Source organism: Dipodomys merriami, unplaced genomic scaffold, assembly GCF_024711535.1.
Source record: "Dipodomys merriami isolate MVZ:Mamm:240054 unplaced genomic scaffold, mDipMer1.0.p SCAF_11, whole genome shotgun sequence".
Lineage (NCBI taxonomy): Eukaryota > Metazoa > Chordata > Mammalia > Rodentia > Heteromyidae > Dipodomys > Dipodomys merriami.
This window is the reverse complement of record NW_027202382.1, coordinates 42,520,208-42,544,456: the sequence shown is the minus strand read 5'-3', so window position 1 is coordinate 42,544,456 and position 24,249 is coordinate 42,520,208. Positions and strand designations below refer to the sequence as shown.

Sequence of the window (24,249 nt, the reverse complement as noted above, 5' to 3'; positions counted from 1 at the left end):
CGTCTTTTCCAAACTGTAAAGGGCTATTACGTTTTCCATCCCTAACTTGCTCTGTCCCACAAGCCGCTTCCTGGGTGAGATGTTCAGTGCTGGGCCTGAGGGCTGCCTGACTGGCATTGGGAGCCCGGTGATATCTTTGGGACCAAGACACCCCCCCTCTCCCTCCCCTCCTATTTGCAGACACCCCTCCCCCTACGCCTTTAGCTATTGTGCAAGAACGGCCGGCACACCTTCTGGGCAGGTCGGATCAAAGCCCAGAAACTTCCTGAGTGCGGGTGGCGGCGGCCCTGGGGGCTGGGGGGGGGGGAGCAGGGGCAGGGGCCGGGGGAGGCAGGGGCGCGGCACTGAAGCCGAATGCTGGCATTTGGCTGAGGCTATCTTTCCAGGCCTCTACATCTTCAGCACGAGGAGGGAGGGGAAACATCCAGCCCCCTAGAGCCCCCGATCTTTCAGATGTCCCCCACCGGACCTTTCTTCACTTTGGTTCGGGTCCAGGGCGCGTCTCTCTGGGTCTCTCTTTTTCCCCTAGACGGTCTCTTTGTCTGGGTCTCCTGCAGGTCCCGACGTCCCCGGCCCGCGAGCCCCGCCCTGCGGCCGCGAGGAAGGGGCGTGGCCCAAGCCCGAAGAGGGCGGGGCCTGAGCCGGGGGCGGGGCGGGGTGCGGCTGCTGGGCCTGGGCTGGCGGGCGCAGGGGGCTGGGGCGGCCGGCGCGAGGTACACGGCTGGGGCCGGAGCTGAGCGGGAGAGGAGGCCGCGGCCAGGGGCGGCGGAGCAGCAGGAGCGGGGCGGGCCGGGCTCCATGGCGCCAGCAGCGTCGGTCTGAGCAGCGCGGGTAGCGGCGGGCGGATCGGGCCGCGGCTCCTCCTCGTCATGGGGGACGTGCTGTCCACTCACCTGGACGACGCTCGGCGCCAGCACATCGCAGGTGAGGACCGCGTCGCGCAGCGCCCTCCGGGGCTCCGCCGAGAGCCCCGGCCACGCCCCCGTGGGCCCCGGGTCCGCGGCGTCCCCTCAGCCAGGCGGGCGGGAGCTGCTGCGGACCGTGGTCTTGAGTCGGGGCGCCCCCTTCCTGCCCACTTCTGAGCTGCCCCTTTCCCTCCCTGAGAAGACTCGGGACCCCCTTCTTCCCTACCGGAACCCTCTCGGATCGATTCCTGGACCTTTTACCCAAGTCCAGCGTCGGAGGGGTCCCAGCCCGCACCCCCCCATCCTGCCCAGCCGCGTTCCAAGGCCGCCCTCCACCCTCCCTGCAGTCTGTCCCACACAGCCAGTGCTCCCTGACCTCCCCTCCTTGCTGTCCGTCCCCGCCCTGGCCCCAGCCCCCTCCCCCGTCCACGTGGCCGAAACTGAAGGGCTGGGAACTGGCCCTGGGTAGTGAGGCTGGGGATTCTTGGGGTTCACTGGAGTGGGCGGGGTGTCATTCCTCTGGCTCAGACTCAGCAAGGCTTTCTTGCTAGCCGCAGAAGCCAGGGGGCTGGTCAAGGCCAGAGGGCCCCCCCCCCCCCTGCTAGTTCCCAGTTTCCCAAGTACCTTCCTTTCCTCAGCCATCCTCTCCATCTGTCACTACTAGGGAGCTTGCCCCTAGACTCCTGGGGAAGTCTAGGGCTGAGCAGGGTCCTGGGGTCCTTCAGGAGGATAGGAGAAAGTCGTTCTAGCTGATCTGCGCTGGTAGGACAGGCAAGGCAGGGCAGGGCAGGGCAGGGCAGGGCTCTGGGCTGAATCCTAGCAGCTGCTCAGCTGTGTGTTCTTGGACAAGTCTCTTAAAGTCCTTGATTTTCTTCTCATTGAAATGGGGTCAGTGATACCTGCTTATGGATGGGTGTGATAGAGTGGGAGCTGGTCTGGTGGGTTGCAAGACAGATATAAAGAGGAGATCGTTTCTCTTGGCTTTATTTACCTTGCTTCCTTCCAAGCCGATTTCATGACTCCCTTATGCTTATTCTTGTCCTGTAAAGGTTTTATCACTGTTCCCATGTTCCTTTGATAACAAGAACCCCTTGAGAGTACAGACCAGGTGTCCCCTAAACTTTGTCCTCCAGGGTCCCACCATGGGTGGGCACAAAGGTGGTACCAGGGAGGTCCTGCCTAGGGCTGTGGTTTTCAGTTGGTAGCCTGAACTCACCCTTGTGCTAGGTCTGAGGCTAGATTCAGGGGTTGGAGTGATACAGAAACGAATCAGACCCTATGTAGTCTCTGACCAGCTGAGAGTTAAGACTGGAAGGCCTTCTTGTAGGACTAAGCCTGGACTCTGGGAGGAAGGGCTGGGCGGAGCCTTCCTGTCCCCTCCCTGTTGGTGGCAACCTCCTGGGGCTCTGTAACAGTCCCTCCATTCATGGCCTCCTATTGGGGGCCCCTCACAGTCCTGGGTGGAGTGGGCCAGTCCTTCGGTGGGTTTTTTCCTCTTCCCATACCCAGCCCTGCCTCTCCCACCTTCTTAACTCTTGGTCTGAAAACTGCCACCCCTGCCTCCCTGGCCACTTACAGGGGTGGAGACTGAGCCCTTGAAGTTGAAGTGTTCTCCGTTGGGTTTGTTGTGTGGATACCAGGCTGGCAAGAAGAGGGTTGAACCCACACCTAGTCTGCCTAGCCTGCTAGCCTCTCTTCCCAACACTTTGCTGCTATTAATAACCCTCTTCAGATGCCTCAGATTCCAGGGAGGCTCACCTGAGGGGGCTCTTAAGCACTAGGGTGGGAGGCTGTAAGGAAGGGAGCCTGAAGCCCTCTCCCGCTCTTTTCCCAAGGAAGTAAGCTGCTTTAGGACTCTGTTGGAGGGGACTTGGGGTATGCCTTTGCCTCTCCAGCCACCCACGAACCCCTGGCACTTCCACGGCAGACATTAAAATTCCAGAGCCCTCCCTACCTTTGGTGGCTCTGTAGAAGTACAGCTTTGGGAAACACCCCTTTCCCCACAGGGCCCTGAGCTCGCAGGTCTGGTAGGGTGCTGCTGCTTGGCCGGCAGTTTAGTGTAGCCCTTCCTGAGCAGGTGAGCAGGTGAATGCCAGCCTGCAAGTCCTGGCAAAGGTCAGGTGTGCTTCTAGCCAGCGTGTTGTTTTGCTGTCCTGGCCCCTTTCATCCTGAGATTTCAAAGCCTCCAGCAAGCAGGGGCTTGTTCCACACCAGCGGCCGGTGCAGCTGGTAGCAGATGCTTCATGAGGGAAAGAGGAAGCCTAGGACTAGGATCCCAAGGCCTGTGTGACAGCCACTTAACTCTTCTGGGTCTCAGTTTCCCTGTGAGCCCAAGGAGGAGGGAGAGGGGTCTTATATCCTAGCAGCTGATATCTCTTCCATCTCTGAGTAGCTAACACTTTGCCTAATATCCCACTATCTCCACTAATCTACAGACCTCACATGCCCATGGCCCCCACAGGGTGTAAGTTGCTGTGACTATAAGCCACCATCTCTAACAGTTTCTTTTTATCTTTCCCTTCCTTCCCTTCCTTCCCTCCTTCCTTCCTTCCTTCTTTCCTTCCTTCCTTCCTTCCTCCTTTCCCTTCCATCTCCTTCCCCTTCTTCCCTTTTTTTTTTTGGCGGGGGGAGGGTGCTGGTCCTGAGACTCAGGGCCTAGATGCTGCCCCTGATGACCCTGAGCTTTTTTGCACAGGCTGTCACTGTCATTTGAGCCATAGCTCCACTTCAGGCTTTTTGGTAGTTAATAGGAGATAAGAGGCTCACAGATTTTCCTGAGCTAGCTTTGAACTGAGATCCCCAGATTTCAGCCTCTTGTGTGTAGCTAGGATCATAGGCGGGAGCCACTGGCGCCTGGCTTTCTTTTTCCTTTAGCACAGGGAATTGTTTTCTTAACTTTATTCTTTTTATTTTTTTGATTTGGGGAGGGGAGAGTAGCAGAGAATAACCCAGAGTCTCACACATTCTAGGTAAAGTGTTTTAGCTGTAGTTCTAGAGCTGTGCCCCATCCCAGTCCCTTTGTTTTGTGTGTGTGTGTGTGTGTGTGTGTGTGTGTGTGTGTGTGTGTGTGTGTGTGTGTGTGTAATAGTAGTAGTAGTATAGTAGTAGTAGTAGCAGTAATAGCAGCTGGGATTACAGCTGTGTCACAGGCACCCAACTGTATTTTTTTGTTTTTGAAGGAAGGTCTAACTTAATCCAGGGCTAGCCTTGAACTCAGATTCTCAAGCATTTTACTCTAGGAAGGTGGGTTTACAGACATAAACCATTACTCAGGGTACCTTGTTCTTATTTGTAAAATGGGAATTTTAACTGTAAACTGGTAGCTACTGACATAATGTGGCTTAGGTGCTCAGTCCAATGCTTGGCAAACAATTACTATTGTTAGGAGATTGTCCTTGAGTTTCTTTAATTGTGTTCGCTGCAGCTGCCTAGTGACTAGTGTTTGGAGGGGCAATGACCTTGGTGATTTCTCCAAGGTTTGTCCAGTCCCAAGGGTCAAGTTGGCTGGTTCCCTGGATTTGTGAAGCCCGCTGGGGTTTCAGAAGTCTTGATTACCTCGTTCCTTCTTCTGCCTTGGCAACCATGTGAAATGATGTGGGCTATCTGGATCCAGTCCAGAGTACAGTGATGGGGGAAGAACGGAAGGAACTAGGACTTGGACAGGTGGCCGGGTTGGGCCAGCCTGTCCCTTCCTTCCTTGTGATCCTGGGGACTGGACTAGGAGGAAAGAGTGTGTCTGGGCCTTTATTTGGGTTCTGAGCCCTTTGAGGGATTCTATACAAATGATGTGAACCACAAACCAGATGCTGGAGGGGTGTGTGTGGGGGTGCTCTGCTGATGGCGAGAAAGCTGCATTGGCAGGGTGGGGAAGTCCCCTGGTCTGTAGGACTGCCTCAGCTATTGCACTCGCCCCCCACCCCCCACATACCATCCGCCCCCACATACTGCTGTAAGGTGTGCTGCATGAGGGACCTGGCCGCCTTCCCAACACCTGTGCTTCTCTGTGCTCCGCCCTCCTGTGGGGCTCACCTTTCCCCTGGCTAGGTGCGCGCACGCATGCACATGCACCAGTACTGGTGTTAGGAAAATGGAGGAGAAAGGAAAAATAGACTGAACTTGATTCTCAGCAGGCTAAGACTGTTTATTGAAGAGCAGTGAGGGTCACTTCCCATGGATATGGAGGTTGTGCAAAGAGGTGTGGTTGGAATTGGGTTTTTATGGGGTCTGAGCAAGGAGGCAGAGGTTAATGAAAAAGCCATTAGGGCTAGGGAGGTGGGGGCTTTCAGATGGGCCCAGAACAGAAAGTTTACAGCCAGGCTTAGGTGGATTGCCCTGCTGGTGTCAAGCAGTCTGCACATATCTGGTGGCTTGTCTGTATGTACCTGGGAAAATAGAGTGGGAGCCAGTCCTACATATTCAGTTTTTGTATACGTAAAACAATTGGGCCAAGAGGGGAGAGGCAAGTCCTTCAACTGGAGCTTGAACTCAGATCTTTCATTCTTATTTGGCTTTTTTCCCCTCAAGGCTGATGCTCTACTACTTGAGCCATAATTTGAGATAGGAGTCTCATGATTTTCCCATATGGGCTGGCTTTCAACCATAATCCTGAGATCTTGGCCTCCACTGAGTAACTAGAATTACAAGTGTGAGCCACTGGCATCCAGCTTTTTTTTGTGTGTGTGTGCTGCCCTGGGGCTTGAACTCAGGGGTGTGGGCTCTGTCCCTGAGCTCTTTTGCGCAGGGCTGGCACTCTACCAATTGAGCTACAGTTCTACTTCTAGCTTTTTTGGGTGGTTACTTGGTGATAAGAGTCTCACAGACTGGGCTGGGAAGGTGGCTCAGTGGTAGAGCGCTTGCCTTGCATTCATGAGGCCCTGGGTTCGATTCCTCAGCACCACATAAGCAGAAAAAGCTGGAAGTGGTGCTGTGGCTCAAGTGGTAGAGCACTAGCCTTGAGCTGAAGAGCTGAGGGACAGTGCCCAGGCCGAGAATTCAGGCACCATGACTGGCAAAAAAAAAAAAAAAGAGTCTCAAAGACCCTCAGATCTCAGCCTTCTGAGTAGCTGGGATTACAGGTGTGAGCTCCCTGCCTGGTGGCTTTTAGTGGTTGTGCAACCATCACCACACTCAGTTGGGGACATTTTTACCCCCTGGAATAAACTCTGTAGTCTGCACTAGACAATTTTGTTTCTTCCCAGTCTTCCCAACTCTGGGAACCTTTGTCTAACAGCTGAAGTAAGGCATGCACAGACAATTTAAGAGGGCTGATGAAAAAGGCTTCCCCCCTCTGGCTTTCTGAAAGAAACTATTGGTTTGGCTTGTCACTCTTTTCCAAATATACCTGTCTCAGCATACACACTCATACTCACAGAGCTTTGTTCACACATACACATCCTATTTTATGTTTCGGGGCTTGATGTTTTTCCTTGGGTAAATTGTAGGCTTTTCCTGGGCAAAACACAATAGCTTGAGCTTGCTCCTTTCACTGCTGCTTGCCTGCTGTGACCGGGGCAATTTATTTACTCTGGCCCCTAGGGATGGGCATTTGGGGGTGTTTGTAGGGTTTTGCTAGTATGTGATGTCACCTGAGCCTCTTTTTTTGGTATCTTGCTCAAGGGGTCAGTGTCAGAGAGGCCTCAAAGTGGAATTAACTGTTTTTCTTTTCTTTTTGACTATTTTTTTTTTTTTTTGGTTGGTTTTGGGGCCTGAACTCTGAGCCTGGGCGCTGTCCCTCAGCTCTTCAGCTCAAGGCAAGTGCTCTACTACTTGAGCCACAGCACCACTTCTGGCTTTTTCTGCTCATGTAGTGCTGAGAAATCGAACCCAGGGCCTCATGCATGGAAGGCAAGCACTTTACCACTGAGCCACCTTCCCAGCCCTCTTTTTGACTTTTTTTTTTTTTTGGGTCTGGTCATGGGGCCTGAACTCTAGGCCTGGGCGCTGTCCCTCAGCTCTTCAGCTCAAGGCTAGCACTCTACCACTTGAGCCACAGCGCCACTTCCGGCTTTTTTTTTTCTGCTTATGTGGTGCTGAGGAATTGAACCCAGGGCCTCAGGCATGCAAGGCAAGCGCTCTACCACTGAGCCACCTTCCCAGCCCTCTTTTTGACTTTTTAACATAGGGTCTCACTATGTACCTCAGGCTGGTCTTGAACAAGATCTTGCCTCAGCCTCCAGAGTGTTAGGATTTGTGAACTGATTTAAGGAAAAAGACAAAAACAAAACCACAAAAGAACCCTCACGTGCGACATTCTGAATGTAGTTGCAGGTGGATGGAATGAAGGTTGGGGCACTCTATTTTCTGCTACTCCCTCATTCCACTGTGAGGTTTACTGATGGTTGTCCTGGGCTTTGCAGAGAGAGGGAGGCTGCCCTTCCCCCCCTCCCCTTCCCAAGCAGTGCCCAGGCTACTGACCTTAGCTGAGGTCTGGGTCAGCCCCTGCGGGTGAAGTGTCTGGGGATTGTGCTTTCTCTTGTGTTGGGCCTTACATAAGTGCTTTTGTTGGCTTTGGCTCTGTCCCCCCATCCCCCAGTCCCCTCTTCCCTTCCTCTCCCACTGCCATGGCCTGAGCTCTGGCCTTCTGAGACTGTGGGACCTCCTGCCTTACCCTCCAGGCCTTCCCACACATACTGCCAAAAGAGACCTTTCTAATTCTAAACTGGGCCTCAGCCTGCCCCCCCTTCCCCCCCCCCATGCTTTAGGAATGAAGCAGAAAGACAAGAAGAGGAATCCCTCACCTACCACCTTGCCTCTTCACTCTTGCTTTTGAAGAAGCTCCTCCTGGGTTTATTGTCAGAGGCTCTGGGAATATGACTCAAGTTTGTGTCTGGCGTCTTTTACTAAGCGATTTGTAATAAACATCTCTCCCAGGTAAACTGCCCCAAAAACATTCCCAAAGGCTGCATCTTCTTCCATCCTGAGGAGAGACAAGTGTTTTCTTTAGTCGTTTCCTGAATACTGGACATTGGGATGCTTCTTCCAGGTTGGTTTTGGGGGCACACTGAGTCACCATGTTTGTTTGTTTTCGATTCGGGTTGGCGTCCCTGCTGAAGACAGACTCATCTTGGAGCCCTACTTTCCCCCTACCCGGCTTCCACCTGCTTCCACCCCTGTGGGCGTGGCATAGTATCGATCTGGGTGTGAAGCAACTGCCTTCAGCTGGTCCCTGGCCTCGGCTTTGTGTTTCTCCAGCCTGCAGCAACTGAAGCCAGTCCATTTCCTGTGTGAGGGCTGTGTGTGATGGAGCCCAGAGGGGAGTTGCCAGCTTCTGAATGCTAAAATTAGTTTTTCCTTTTCTTTTTTTCCTTTGGCACTGGAGTTTGAACTCAGATCCTTACACTTGCTCCACGGGCACACTATTGCTCAGTCATATACCCAGTTGTTTCTGCTTTTTATGATGGGGGGGTGTCTCACTTTTTTTCCCCCAAGGCTGACCTTTTACCTCTAACCTCCTACCTCCACCTCCCTTGTAGCTGGAATTACAGATGTCTTGTTAACTTTTTGCCATGTTGACGTTAAATTGAAATCTCTGCATCCCCTTCTGCCTTCAGTGTAGCTGGGATTACAGGTGTGAGCCACCATGCTTGGTCAAGATGATCTATTCTTTTTTTTGGGGGGGGAGGTCCAGTCATGGGGCCTGAACTCTGGGCATGGGCGCTGTCCCTTAGCTCTTCAGCTCAAGGCTAGCACTCTACCACTTGAGCCACAGCGCCACTTCTGGCTTTTTTTTCTGCTTATGTGGTGCTGAGGAATCGAACCCAGGGCCTCAGGTATGCAAGGCAAGTGCTCTACCACTGAGCCACCTTCCCAGCTCAGGAACTCTAAGACTCTTAACTAGTAAAACCAGCCCCTGGACTGGGAAGGTGGCTCAGTGGTAGAATGCTTGCCTTGCATGCATGAGGCCCTGGGTTCGAGTCCTCAGCACCACATAAGTAGAAAAAAGCCAGAAGTGGCACTATGGCTCAAGTGGTAGAGCGCTTGCCTTGAGCTGAAGAGCTGAGGGACAGTGCCCAGGCCCAGAGTTCAGGCCCCACAACCAACAGAAATCAATCAATCAGTCAATCAGTCCAACTCTCCCAGTGACTGTGTAGCTCCTGGTGTCCAAAGAGGAGCATTCAGGGGCCTGGGATGGGAGAGGAGGAGGAGGAGCCTACTGGGAACAGAGCGCCAAGTGTCAGAGGCTCCAGTAGGTTGCACAAATATATTTACCCATCATTACTCAGTCTGAGGCTCACAGCCTCTTTTGACCAGTCTCATTCTCCTCCCATTCGCCCCCCTCCTCCTCCGCAGGCAGAGCTCGTGACTCACTTCACCCTGGTCTCCTCCAAGAGGCATCATCCTGCGGTTGCAGAAATTCCTGAGCTGCCTTTTCCTCCTCACCCCCCCTGCCCCACCCCCTGCCACCTCCCTGCTCAGGAAGAAGGGTTTTTCTGAAGCTAGGCTGGGCAGTTTTAGGAAAGGGGAAGGGGGAGAGCCAAGGCCTGGGGTAGAGCCCTTGGGGGGCTGGGAACAAAGTCACCTCCTCAACTGGAGGAGTCTCAGGGACTGAGTCACGGGAGGCCGCATCTCTGATCTCAGAGATGGGGAAACTGGAAGAACAGGAAGTGCTCGCCTGTGAGGGTGCTTGTCCTGCACTTGGGACGGCTCCCATTTGGGAGATCTGCTACCTCTGGCCCACAGAGTTAGAGGGTGTCACATTAGATGGTAAGTATGAAGCAGGGAGCTGAGAGGTTCTGGGGCAAGGCTGTGCAGCCAGGTAGCTTGGGCCCAAGTCATGGCTCTGCCTCTAGACTGACAGGTGTTTTGTGCAGGGGGGTCTTATCTGAGCTCGGTTCTCTGTAAATGATGATGACAGTCATATCTCAGAATATGACGATCAAGTATGACAGCCTCTACATGGTATAGTGCAGGGTAGGTGGCTGTTCAGAGTACAACACATGACAGTCCTATGGTTGTTACTTTATCGGGCAAATTTGACACCCAAGGAAATGTGCCAGGTCTGTCCTGCATCCTCAGGCACAACCAGCACCCTTCCAAAGAGGGAATGCCCCCGGTTTGAGATGCACCTGCCTCAGGCCCTGGACTCCTGGGTTTCCAGCCTGTACCTGCTGGGCTGTGAGATCATCCACTCAGCACCCGTCATTGCACAGAACGCAGGGTAAATGGTCTCATCCAGTGTTGCACTTATAGTCCCAAGCTCGTCCTGTTGACCATTTACTGTGTGACTCTGGACCAGTGGCTGTGACTCTCTGTGGCTTTTCTCACCTGAGACTTCAGGATAGCATGTCTGATACAGTGTCTCTGACCCATTTCCCAGGGGTCTAGAGTTGCACACCCGTGGGACACAGTCACCTCCCCCCGCCCCCTTTCTCTCTTGCGCCAGTCCTCAGGCTTGAACTCAGGGCTTGGGTGCTGTCCCTAAGCTTTTGTTTTCCTCAAGACTAGTACTCTACCACTTGAGCTACCACTCCACTTACAGGTTTGGGGATGGTTAATTAGAGATAACAGTCTTACGGACTTTCCTGCCTGGTCTGGTTTTATTCAAACTTCAATCCTCAGATCTCAGTCTCCTGAATAACTAGGATTAAAGGCATGAGGTACTAGCTTCTGGCAGTCATTTTCCTTTTATTTATTCAGTCAGTACTCAAGGAGTCCTTATAGTCCCATGGTAGATTGCCTCTCATACACGAGGCCCTAGGTTGATTTCTAGCATGGGGGGAACAAGTTATGGATTCCTTTCTGTGTGGTAGGCCCTGTGCAGTGGACATTCACATATATAGCTTCTGTATCTGTGTCCTGTCTCTGCCTGTGTGATGCTGTATGGCTGGCTGTGCCTATTCAGGGTAAGGGGTATTCTGAAAAGGCAAGGTTGATGAGTGTGGGTGGTATGCAGGGAGCCATAGGAACTGGCCTTGGAGAAGAGGGAACTTGTCCTGGAAGAGCATTTCCAGGCAGGAGTGACGCAGTGAAGGTGGTCAGCCATGCGTGAGAGTGGCTGAAGGGGAGCCAGCTGGCCAGAGGCGGGGCCTAGTCCAGGTGATCTGCTAGTGTGTATGGGGGAAAGAAGTTGCCAGAGCTTGGTGAGGGTGATGTCATGCAGCACTCTTGGCTCTGCAGGGTTGACAGAGCTTTTATAGGGTTGATGGAGGCTGGGCTTTGGACATCCTGTGACCTCTGTGTCCACTTCTTTCATAATTAGACCCTTGCTCCCTTCCCATTTAGCCCTCAGTTCTGAGAATCTTCTTCCCTTCAAGAGGCAGAGGAGAAGGAGAGCTGGAATCTGAGGACTAGTTTTGAGATCCTGGTTCAGCTGTCCTGTTATTCAGCTGGTTCTTGTCCTTTCTCAGGCCTCCGTCTCCTCATCTGTAAAGTAGGCATTGCAGTGGCCAGTCCTGCTGGGGTGTGTGGGAGTGATGGATTCATGTAGCTAGAGCTCTTTGTTGTTTTTGTTTGTTTGCTTTTGTTTTGCTGGGCCCTGGGGCTTGAACTCAGGGCCTGAGCACTGTCCCTGAGACTCTTTATGCTCAAGGGTAGTGCTCTACCACTTGAGTCACAGTGCCATTTCTGGCTTTTCCTCGGTAGTTTATTGGAGATAAGAGTCTCACGGACTTTCTTGCCTAGCCTGACTTTGAACCATGATCCTCAGATTTTAGCCTCTTAAGGAGCGAGGATTATAAGCTAAGCCACTGGTGCCTGGCTGATGGCTTTGGGCTTTGTTTGTTTGTGTTTGTTTTTGTTTTTTGTCAGGTGTGGGGCTTGAACTTTGGCCCTCAGCTCTTCAGCGCAAGGCTAGCCCTCTACCACTTGAGTCATAGTGCCACTTCTGGTTTTCTGGTGTTTTTTTTTTGTTGGAGGGAGATAAAAAAAGCCAGCTGCCCGGGCTGGATTTGAACCGTGATCCTCAGATCTCAGTCTCCTGAGTAGCTTGGAATACAGGTGTGAACCACTGGTGCCCACAAGCTCTTTGGTTTCAAGGAAACATGGGCTCTCAGTATTTTGGCTGCTAAAAGAAAATATAGCCAGGTACTAACAGCTCATGTCTGTAATCCTAAGTACCAGCAGCTCACGTCTATAATCCTAGCTATTTAGGAGGCTGAGATTTGAGGATTATGGTTTCAAGCCAGTTTAGGTAGGAAAGTCTATGAAACTCTTATCTCCAATTAACTACAGAATTGCTGGAAGTAGAGTTGTGGTTCAAGTGATAGTGCTAGATTTGAGCAAAAAAGCTCAGGGACAGGACCTGTACCCTGAGTTCAAGCTCTAGGACCAGTACAGGTATGCACATATGTGCGCATACACATGTGCATGCGCGCACGCGCACATACACACACATACACACATACACACACACACACACACACACACACACACACACACACACACACAAAGACATTGGCCAAGGTGTTGTACGCAGGGTCCACATATGCACTCCAGTGGGCACCTGGGTAGAAGAGGGGTAGAAGAAGAGTGAATTGTGACTAGCAAAGTGTATACCACACTTTTCCACCTACCTGCCAGGAGCCCTAAATGGGGGTACAGACTGAGGTACACAACCTGGTGTGGTTGTCAGGTGATTTTTGATAAGTCCTTCCCTCTCTTTGTCTCCATCTGTGGCCTTCTTTCCTTGCCTGTTTGTACAGTGGACAGGAGGTCAGTCTCTAATGCCCTTCACTCTGACTTCTTGCCCATGGGCCTTGAGCTGTGTTGAAGACACAGAACAGATATTTATCGCACAAGGCCATTTTGCTGTTGAAAGATGAGTTTGCTCTGGAAGCTGTTTCTTGCTCTGCCTGAGCTGGGCTCTGGGGATGAAGCTGTGACATGAATTAAGATTTCATGGGTCATGCCAGCCTAGAAATTTCCATCAAGCGGGTATGTAGTGGTTTGGGTTACGGGGAGGGTGAAATAGTTTTTTGCCCAAAGTGCATGTTGGCATTCTGACACTACTTGAGAGGTTTGTATTTTGCTTCGATGGGGTAGCATTAGACTTCTGCCAGGGAAAGCTGCATGGCCTTGGGCATTCATAATGTGGGAACAGTATTCCCTGACTCTAGGGTGCTTGAGGATTATGAGAGGCACCCTGCACATTTGCTGGGCTGGGCTGGGTGCTTGAGCAAGATGCTGGCCTCCTAGCTGAGTTCTTGGTGCTGTGGGGGAAGCCACCCCAGCTTTCCAAGGATTTTAAGGATGGTTTAGATGTCCACAGCTGGGGTGAACTGACAGTTGCACTTCTGTTTGGTTTTTGTTGTTTTGTTTTTTGATGGTAGTGTTCTGGAAGTGAAGAGGAGAAAAGGGAACAGAGCTTTGGAGAGTCCTAGCTCTGCTGGTCTTGGGGATTCATTCTCCCTCAAGACAGGTTTGCTTGGGCTATTTGCTCAGACTTTTTTCTTTCTTTCTTTCTTTCTTTCTTTCTTTCTTTCTTTCTTTCTTTCTTCCTTCCTTTCTTTCTTCCTTCCTTCCTTTCTTTTTTCTCTCTCTTTCTTTCTTTCTCTTCCTTCCTTTCTCTTCCTTCCTTCTTCCTTCCTTCCTTCCTTCCTTCTTCCTTATTTCCCTCCCTCCCTCCCTCCTTCACTTTCTTCTTTCTTTTTTTTGTGTTCTGGTCCTGGGGTTTGAGCTCAGGGTGTGGGTACAGTTCCTGAGCTTTTGTGCTCAAGGTTAGCATCGTATCACTTGAGCCACCGCTCCACTTCTGGCTTTTTGATATTTAATTGGAGATAGGAGTTTCATGGACTTTCCTGCCTGGGCTGGCTTTGAACCATGATCCTCAGATCTCAGCCTCCTGAGAAGCCAGGATTATAGGAGTGAGACATCAGTGCCTCGAAGCTGTTTTTCTTTCTCTGACCTAGGTCCCAGACCCTTTCTCCTTCCTGCCAAAAAGGTCCTTCTGAAGCCATCTACTCAATCCCTCCCCGGACCTCCATTTCATTACTGAGTAAACTGAGGTTCAGAAAAAGGAAAGGAGGTAACTTAGGTCATTAGGGCTGCAGAATCCAGAGGTCCTAGTAGCAACATGAAGCTATTTCCTCTCTGCCTCCCTCCCCTCACAGTGGACAGGCCCAGGGAAGGGGTGATTGGGCTGGGCAGCACTGGAAAGGGTATAATTTTGAAAACTGAGTAAATAAACAAGCCCTTGGTGGAGAGGCAGGCCTGTGTGGGCCTCATAGATAGGCCTGTGTCTGAGGAGGAGACAGCCCAGACCTGTCCACTTGTAGACAGTGAGGTGCTATGTTCCATTAAAAACTGCCAAAGCCACACTCCCCTCCCATTCCCACTCCCATGTTTAGGCTTGCCAGGAAAAGAGAGAAAAGGGAGGGACAACCCTTCCTTGGGTTGTGGAGAGTAGGGCCAGATCCCCTAGGGATGACTACTAGGACAGCCCTCCAGGCTCAGTTCAGGACTGTCATTGCTTACTGTGTGACTTTAGACAAGGGGCATCTCTTCTCTGGGCCTCAGTTTCTCCATCTCTAAAGTGAGGGTGGGCCTTGTCATGGAGGCAAATGTAGAAGATGCTGGGATCACATAGTTGAATAGAACAGGCCCTTTTTTCTCACCCTGACCAAGGCCTGCTGGGATCTCAGACTCTCGTTCCTTTTTGGCCTGGGTGGTGGTTGTGGTGGTGGGGCTCTTTGGTGTAGAGGAGATGTTTTCGTGCCAGACGCTCTTGATCCTGGGAAACCAAACCTCCAATCCAGGCTAGGACTGTAGCAGGCTATGAGGCTCAGCTTTCCTGTTTTCCTGTTGAGATTCTGCGGGAATCTGAGATGAGCTGCCCTAGGGGTTCTGCCTGCAGGCTGGCGGATGGGCAGCTTGCGCCTGGCCTGCCCCTCTCTACCCCATCTCCCCAGGGCCCAGCAGACTTCCTGTGCAGTTAGGGGCTGAGCCCCTCCTTCCTTCCCCTCATCCTGTATTCCTCTGGATGGGAGGAAGGGAGGTCACCTTGCCCCAAACCTGCTTAGACCTGTGTGGTGACTTCTGCCTCCGCTGTAGACATCAGTTTCCCCAATAGGGCACTGGAGGGAGTTAGCTAGTGAATGACTTTATTGGTCACTGAGTCACCTTCAGGCCTTTTAGGTTCTCCTGTGCCTTTAGGTGGGTGTTCTAGACCATTGAAGGCCTTGCATAGCTCATTGACGTGGCTCTGTGGCCAGAAGCACTCTGGGCCTAATTTTCATCCCTGTAGCACCTGAGGGCTGGTTCCCCAGGGAATCCTCTGAGGCAGACCGGGGGCATTGAAGGCAATAACTTGAACTACTGGCCTTGGGCCAGGTGCCCCTAGGCCAGTAACTGTAACTCCCTTGGCCTTGATTTCATTAACTATAAAATTGGAAGATGATGATGCTTTCACTGGCTTATGAATTACTTATGTGTGCGGGGTACATAAAATGTTCAGTAATAGGCAGCTATTAGGCACGCTTATTAGTGTGAAGTGTCCTAATGCAGTGAATGAATAGGTACTATTGCAAAGTCCTATGCTCTTGCCTTCTGGGGACCCCTGGAATTCTAGATGAAGGCCCTGGTGGGGGCAGATGTGGGGAGGTGCGGACTGCACATAGAGGGGGCAGAGCAGGAGGGCTCAAACTTCCCACTGCCCTTCATGAAAGAATGGCCACAGGCACACAGCACAAGCTTCCTTCTTCCTCTTGTGGATTCCTCTCCTGTGACTCACTGCCTTGAGCCCTTTGTTCTTCCTGAGGGTGAGGATGGGTGGAGGGTTTGACAGGCAGGCTTCCCTCAGGGTTCCTGGCCTTCTCTGTTCCTGGCCTTCTCTGTCTCTGCCTGAGTCCATGATGTGACATGCAGGGATGGAGCCCTCAACCCTGATCCTGGCATCCCACGAATTCACTCACTGCGTGTCAGGCACAGGGGTGCACCGATGGCTGCCAAATCTGGTTGCCCAGGCCCAGCCTGTGCAGAGCTTCTGAGACACATTCAACAGATAGTTACACTGGTCCTTATCTGTGACCAGAGGACCAAGAGCTTTGAGGTGACTTTCCTTCTTCAAGCGGCCACATGTGTCTCATGGGACCCTCCCAGCAATACCTGTCATTTCCTTCTATGTCACAGATTAGGTGGCCTAGGAGCCCCCTGAGTGAGTGGCAGTTGGCTCAGATCTGGGACAGGTCCTTGGTTCCTTTGTTCCTTGTTGCCCAAGTAGAGGGGTGGTATAATATACGGGTCCTGCTACTGCACCATACAGGGCTGGGTGTGGGGGGGTTGGCATCTGAGGTTAGCATTGAGATTGCCTAACTGCAGTGCCAGGGTGGGATTGCAGTCTTAAAATCCTTCCTTTGTGTATTTATAGGGTGGAGAGTGAGGGTATGGAAGCTGTTTTGGCTGAGGAGGCTGTTATGGCCGATACTTTGGGTCTTCTTAAAGGCCAGGCAGGAAATGATGGCTTGAGGGGGATGGTCCTTCCTGCCTGCCTCCCCCACCCACTCCCCCTCCTCTCAGTAGCCAGGGCCAGAGCAAGCCACTTAGTGCAGGGAAGCATCTACAATGTATCAATAGGTATTGTTCAGTGGAATAATATGTAGCTAATAAAAGGACAGGTATAGTTTTGGATGTTTGAAAGTATTTGTCTATATGCATAGAAAAACATGTGGGCCAGGTATGGCAGTGCACATTTGTAATCCTACTACTTGAGAGGCTAAAGCCCACTGGAGGCCTGATACAGGTGGGGACAGCCAGGTAGTGAACAGCCCATCAGCTCTCCAGCTAGAATGTGGTTCCAAACTCTGTGGGGATGGGCACCTGGCACTGAACTTGGGAGCCTGAAGGTATCGCTGAAGCAAGGGCCTTTCCTTCCTGCCAGAGCTGGGTATTGAACCCAGGCCCTCATGCATACTAGGCAAAACTTTACTACTGTGCAACAACCTCAGTCCTAAGGAACCTTCCTGTGGTACCCAGCGTTCTTTTCTTCCTGTTCTCATTGTGACCACAGCTCTCTGTCCCTCTGCTTTCCCATCAGTAAAGTGGGGATGGTTATAAGCACTTCCAAGAGAGAGTATTTGAGCTTTATGAAGGATAGCACACCTGGCACAGGGGATACTCAAGAAACGTTCCCCCCTTGGGGTCAGGTTCCCACTTGTCTGGACTCAAGTGACAGCATGGCATTAGATCAGGTCGATTGCCATGGCTCCTATCTGCCCGCATCCACAAAGGTCAGGTCCTCACAGGCCTGATGGCTTGACCTCCCAACTTGGAGCTTCTCCAGAATTTCCCTTTTCTTCCTCTCCCTCTCCCTCTCCCTCTCCCTCTCCCTCTCCCTCTCCCTCCTCCTCCCTCTCCTCCTCCTCCTCCTCCTCCCTCTCCTCCTCCTCCTCCCTCTCCTCCTCCTCCTCCTCCTCCCTCTCCTCCTCCTCCTCCCTCTCCTCCTCCTCCTCCCTCTCCTCCTCCTCCTCCTCCTCCTCCTCCTCCTCCTCCCTCTCCTCCTCCTCCTCCCTCTCCTCCTCCTCCTCCCTCTCCTCCTCCTCCTCCTCCTCCTCCTCCTCCTCCTCCCTCTCCTCCTCCTCCCTCTCCTCCTCCTCCTCCTCCTCCCTCTCCTCCTCCTCCTCCTCCTCCTCCTCCTCCTCCTCCCCCTCCTCCTCCTCCTCCTCCTCCTCCTCCTCCTCCTCCTCCTCCTTTGGTGTTGGTACTGGGGCTTGAACTCAGTGCCTTGCTCAAGGCTAATGCATTGTCATTTGAACCACAGCTCTACTTCCAGCTTTTTTTTTGTCCGTCATGGGGCTTGAACTCTGGGCCTGGGCTCTGTCTCTCAGCTCTTCAGCTCAAGGCTAGTTCTCTACCACTGAGCCACAGCACCACTTCCAACTTTTTCTGTTTATGTGGTACTGAGGAATCAAACCCAGGGCCTCATGCATGTGAAGCAAGCATTGTATCAGTGAGCCACCTTCCCAGCCCCCACTTCCAGCTTTTTAATAGTTAATTGGAAATAAGAGTCTTATGGACCTTTTTACCTTGGCTGGCTTTAAACTTGAATCCTTAGAACTCAGCCTCCTGAGTAGCCAGCATTATAGGCATGAGCCACTGGTGCCAGGAAGGAATCTACATTTTAACTTGCTCAGCCAAACCCCTACTGGTGAACAGTTGGATTTTTCCATTTTTCCATTGTAGAGAGTGATGTTGGACAACTTCAATCATTCCCATTAGATGAATCCATTGATCCCACCATCCTTTGAGTACATGCTCACTGCCAGGCTAGGGGTGCCATGGTCTTTCTTCATTTTCCTGAGGACCTAAAATGGACCACAGTGGCCCTGGGCCCACCCTAACCCAGACCTGGAGCCCCTGAGGAGCCCCATGGTGGAGCCTAAAGGATGAAGGAGGAGGGGAGAGTTATGGGTAGAAGGCAGCTCTGCAGAGGCCCAGAGGCAGCACAGGTACTGAGAGAAGGAAACTTTCCCAGAAGCTGGTGCATGAATCAGGCACTACACTTGCTGGTTGTTTTCCAACGTGCCACCATCTGGGTCCCTGTGAGGGGCAGGGCTCCCTTCCCTTGGATACAGAAGCTGCTTGATGTGGCAGCTTAGCCCCCAGTCGGGGAGGTTGCTGCTTGGACAGGACCTGGCCTCTCAGGTTTCCCAGGCTCTCTGCAGGTGCTGGATCATTTGACCGGATCTGAGCAGGAGTTGGAGGCTGGGGATCTGCGTCTAGGTGATGGCCTTAGATGATGTGATGGGGTGGTGACCTTTTCTACTGCTGATATATGACCTGGATAGCTCCAGCCCGTGCCCTGTGCATGAGAGCCTGCCCGTTGGGCAGCCATGGGAAGTTGGAGAAAAATGGGTTATCACTGCTCCATCCTCAAGCCAGAGCTAACCTTGTTTTTGGAAAACCCATTGTCCTGGGTCTTCTGGATTCCTGGGAGACAGCTGTGGAGCCTTGTTGTAATCTCATAGTCAATAGTCAGAGTACAAACAGCTCTGTGCTCAGGGCTGGGTACACACACACACGCACACACACACACACACACACACACACACACACACACACACACACCTCTATAGGACATGACCAGACACACGCACGCACACACACACACACACACACACACACACACACACACACACACACACACACACACACACACACACACACACACACACACACACACACACACACACACACACACACCCTCTATAGGACATGACCAGAGCCCCTGCTTTCATGGGACACACACACACACACACACACACACACACACACACACACACACACACTCCTATAGGACATGACCAGAGCCCCTGCTTTCATGGGGGAAATGAACAGGGAATCAAGTTGTGCTTGTGATGAACAGAGGCTTCTAGTCTGAAGAGGAGGGGCAGCTGACAGGAAGCGATAATTCCTTTTACCACAAGTGGAGCTCAAGATCAACTTGACCAAGGCTGAATGGTGGTCCCCTGGAGTCTGCCACTGTATTGAGAAAGCCCTTTGTCGATGTGTCAGTTGGAAGGTGTTAGGGCTGAAGCAGTCTTACTGTTTAAGTAAGCTTTCCATCTTCTGTATTTGTGGTACTAGGAATCAAACTCTAGGTCTCACGCATGCTGGGTAAGTATTGTACCATCAAGCTATGTACCAAGCCCTTTTAAAACCTTATTTTGAGACAGAATTTCTAAAAGTTATCCATACTAACCTCAAGCTTGTGATCCTCCTATTTCAGCCTCCTATTAGTTAGGGTTATAAAGTGTGTGGTGCAGTGCCTGGCTTCCATCTTCTTGGTGTAGGTGTCTCCATGCCATGGGTCCCTAACATTGTAGATTGGGTTTCTTGCTGGTCGAGTGCAGGAAAGCCACAAATGGGTTTTCATCTCTCTTCCCCCCCCTGTCTTTTCCTCCCTGGCTTTGAGAAGATAGGATCCTTCCCTGGACCTACCTTGCCAGTGTCAGGATCCTAGGAAACTTCAGAGAGCTCCATGTATGCATGTGTGTGTAGAGTGTGGCATGTAATAGGTGTGGTGTAAGTATGTATATGTGTATGTGGTGGGTATGGTGTGTGTGGTGTGTGTGTGTATGGTATATGTATGGTTTATGTGGTATATGTATATATATATGTGTGTGTAAATATCGTGTGTGTGTGTGTGTGTGTGTGTGTGTGTGTGTGTGTGGTGTGTGTGTGTGTTGTGTGCTTGGAACAGGGAAGGCTCTGATTCTGCAGCAGCTTGGGAAGAATGCTATCCGGGAGTTGGTGAAAGGATATTGGCATTAGGAGACACTGGCTACTGCAATGTGCCGGCCTTTCCTGCTGGATCTGGGCTGCAGTAACTGGCACTTACTGTTAGTTCCTATTAGCACAACACTGGCATTTATTGTGTTCTTAATGTCAGACAGGCAGGATGCCAAGCGTTCCTTCACACGTAATCTTATTTGGTCCTCACCAGAACTCTTTGAGGCTGGTACTCTGTGTATGTGTGTGTGTGGGGGGGGGGTGGGAGGGGCGACTATAGCCTGGCTGTCCTTGTACTCAATATCCTCCTGCCTCAGCCTCCCAGTACTGGGTTTATTGGCACACACTACCATGCCTGTCGGAGGTGAATACTATTTTTATATGCATTTTATAGCTTAAAAGCTAGATTTGTCCAGTTCCTGTGTGTGTGTACATGCACGCGTGTGCATGTGTGTGTACAGGTATTGGGGTTTAACTCAGGGCCTCACGCTCGGTAGGCAGACACTCTACCACCAAACCACACCTCCAGTCTCAGAATAGATATTTTTAGTGGCCAGCTTTGCTCCTGGGGCAGAATCTTTCCAGTGTCTGTGTGCATACCGCAGTTGTGGGGCAGGGAGTGCTCTGCTTTGTGGGGTCACCAGTCCCATACTGGTCCTCCAAGAGGGTTAAATCTCACTGGGATCCTGTCTGTCTTCTATGGCCACCTGAGAACAAGCTGCAGCCTGGCCAGTGTACGATGGCAGCTGTGCTTCCCAGGGAATTTATCCAACACAATTCAGTGGTTTGAGCTTAAGAGCCAAGTGTACCCTCCTTAGCCTTTGTAGCCTCAGCTCTTTACAGCTCGGTCACATAGTATTCAAGCCTGAAGCTTATTGTTGAAGCCTTGGAAGTATTTTCTTTTTTATGTTTTGAGACATGATCTTATGTTACCTAGGCTGGACTTGAACTCTTGGACTTGAAGGGATCCTTCTGTCTCAGCTTCCTGAATACCTGGGAATATAGATGTGCACCACTGCACTGGACTAGAAGTATTTCCATGAAGAAAGAGAGGGCTGGGTGTGGTGGTTAATGCCTGTAATACCAGCTATTACCGGGGGGAGGGGCAGAGGTCGGAGGATGGCAGTTTGAGGCCAGCCTGGGCAAAGTTAGCCCAAGACTGTACCTGAAAAAAACAAAAAACAAAAAATAAAAGCATGTGTGGGAAGCAGAAGGTTGCTGCCTGGGGCTGTGCATGAGTTGGTGACAGTGCTTAACAAAGAGTCATAGCCATTGACTTCCCAGCTGGTGCCATCTCTGGGGATGGTGAAGCAGAATCTCTGCCATAGCCCAGAGAGAGAGAGCAGGGAAGTCCCCCACCCCTTGGTGCCATGGGTCTGTGGCCTGGTGAGGGCTGCTGACTGTGGTCTGCTGTGTGTTTGCTTTCAGAAGTCCTGCTGAGGTTTCTCGTCCACTTCCCCTTTCTGACTAAATCCATCTCTGAAGCACCAGGCCCCAAGATTGGCCCCCCTCCTCCTCGTACTACTGTCCCATCCCTTGGCTGCTCTATGGATGGATTGGGTTCACTGTTATTTGGTGGCCTTTTGCTGGTTCCCATTTTGTGGCATATAATACATCACAGAAAACTGCTCTTAGCACCTGTGACATCCTGCTGCCTGCTCTGGCCAGAAAAGCTGGGAGAGGTGGAAGAAGTTGGTTCTTTTCCTCTAATTCTGTGACATCTGGACAAGGTGGGGACTGCTGGCTGTCCATGTTACAGCAGAGGAACTGAGATTCAGGATTGTCAAGTCATGAGTATGTGCCCAGAGTCCTACAGCTGAGAGGGGTGGGGTTAGTATTTGAACTGAGATCTAAGTTTGGAACCAGGACACTCATCTGTTGGTGGATGCACTGTCACAGGAGGTGTGATAGGTGTTTATGGAATACATCAGTTTGCTCTTTTTTTCTCTTTCTTTCTTTCTTTCTTTCTTTCTTTCTTTCTTTCTTTCTTTCTTTCTTTCTTTCTTCCTTCCTTCCTTCCTTCCTTCCTTCCTTCCTTCCTTCCTTCCTTCCTTTCTTTTTTGTTGGTCATTTGGGGCATAAACTCAGGGCCTATGTGCTGTCCCTGAGCTCTTTTTGCTCAAGGCTAGCATTCTATCACTTGAGCCACAGCTCCATTTCTGGCTTTTTTGGTAGTTTAGTGGAGATAAGAGTCTCATAGACTTTCTTGCCCAGGCTGGCAAGACTGAGATCCTTAGATCCTTAGATCTCAGTCTTCTGAATAGCTAGGATTATGGGTATAAGCCACCGGTGCCTGGCTTAGATTAGCTTTCTTGTGTGTGAATCTTTGCTCGCATTTCCTGGGTGTTTTGCAGGATGTGTTCACCCTTCGCAGCTTCCTCTTTCACCTGTCTAAGTGCTCTTCTTTCTGGATGTAGGCTGAGTTATACATCTTCTGGGCTGTGACCTCTCCTACTTGCCTATTGTAATTTTTGGAGGGAACAGTACTGGAGTTTGAACTCAGAGCCTTGTGCTTGCTAACTAAGTGCTCTACTATTTGAGCCACTCCACTGTCCCTTTTTTTTATTTTTTATTTTTTGGGGGTCCGGTTGTGGGGCCTGAACTCTGGGCCTGGGCGCTGTCCCTCAGCTCTTCAGCTCAAGGCTAGTGCTCTACCACTTGAGCCACAGCGCCACTTCCGGCTTTTCTCTTTTTGCTTATGTGGTGCTGAGGAATTGAACCCAGGGCCTCGAGCATGCAAGGCAAGCGCTCTACCACTGAGCCACCTTCCCAGCCCCAACCACTGTCCCTTTTTGCACTGGCTATTTTTGAGCTAGGGTCTTACTTTATGCCTAGGCTGGCCTGTAGTCCTCCTATTTGTGCTTCCTTGCTTGCTGAATGACAGGTGAATGTCACCATACCCCACCACTGGGTGAGATGGAGTCTCATGAAATTCTTCCTACCCCTGCTGCCTCTATCTTGCTCCCTCAATCTCCATTTCCCAGGATTTCAGGCTTGAGCCACTGTGCCCAAACCATAGTAGTTTTCTGTTGTCAGTCTGTCTCCTCATTAGATGTATTGTCCCCTCCATGGCAGAGTCTGGGATTTCCTTGCCCTCTTGAGTACCCAGTGTTCATTGTTACTGAGCAAATGAATGAGAATACAGGAAATCTTTTCTGGCTAGCATGATTGGTAAAGCCTCCAAGAGCTTTTACCTGACTTTGGCTTTACCGCCAGCTGCCATTTTGGTCCATCCTGAGCTGGCAAATGAAGTGTATGGGTTGTGAGCTGTGTCCTACCCTCTGCCCCGCCTCTCAGTGGCAGTTACCTGGCTAATGGGGAGAAACTAAATGGTGATGTTGGCATTCAGACTGGCCATGGCAGTGTCCTGGGTGATGGGATGGGTCGGCAAGTTCTGCCTGGGCATCTCAAGGTCCAACTCCACACCTGGGAAGTGAGTGGTGGGCAACCATACAGGTACACAACAGGAATCAAGACTTGTGGTAAGACTGGTGGTGGGCCCCTGCCATTGTTTGTGCGCACATTGTGCACAGTGAAATGCCCTGGGCCCCGACTTCCTCCTTGGTGCTGTGGACTAACAGGGAGTGGAATTTGGATCCTCCTGGTGGCCAAGGCAAAATAGGCAAGTGGCCTCAGATTCAGAAGACATGAGCTCCAGTAAACATTGTGAGGATGGTAAGAAAGGAATGGAGCCCAGGGAATGTTCACAGGGGAAGTCACCATAAGGTGTTAGCTCAGTGATTAGCGCTTTCCTAGCATGTGGGAAACCCCGGATTCCACTTTAGTATTAGTATCACAGAGCAAAACAGGCAGTCAAGCAAACAACAACAACACAGGAGCAGGTATAGGTGTTGTGTGCACAAAATTCTTGCCATAGACCAGCCACTTCTCCTGCAACAACAGTGTGATTATCCCCAGTGCAGAGGAGAAAGCTGAGGCCAGAGAGGGGAGGCCCCTGGACAGAGCCAAGTGGGTCCTGAGTCTGTCTGGCTCCAGGCTGGGGTTCCCAGATCAGGAAGGGGGGTGCAGCATGAGCAGTGGTTAGGCCTCCGGCCACATCTTGTAGCTTAGCAGGTCTCCTGGCTGTCGTTGACCCTTTCTTCATGGTTCTACTGGCCTCGGGTGTGGCCTTGGCCATGGCAGAGGTTGTAGTGGGACAGCAGCCCTAGGAGTGCCCACCTCC

General features: G+C 51.6%; 1 protein-coding gene across 2 annotated transcripts in view; it reads left to right on the top strand.

The window, feature by feature from the left end:
* The first annotated feature begins 708 nt into the window (after positions 1–708).
* The window catches only part of Niban2 (niban apoptosis regulator 2), a 57,001-nt gene continuing 33,460 nt past the window's right edge, over positions 709–24,249 (top strand). Inside the window, exon 1 of one of the 2 annotated variants that reach the window (XM_070014094.1) lies at positions 709–924. In XM_070014094.1, the coding sequence (XP_069870195.1) occupies positions 870–924 (55 nt within the window). In that variant the 5' untranslated portion in view covers positions 709–869. Of the gene's footprint in view, positions 925–7,815; positions 7,888–24,249 lie in introns of those variants that run through there. The other variant, XM_070014102.1, reaches the window with a different exon arrangement.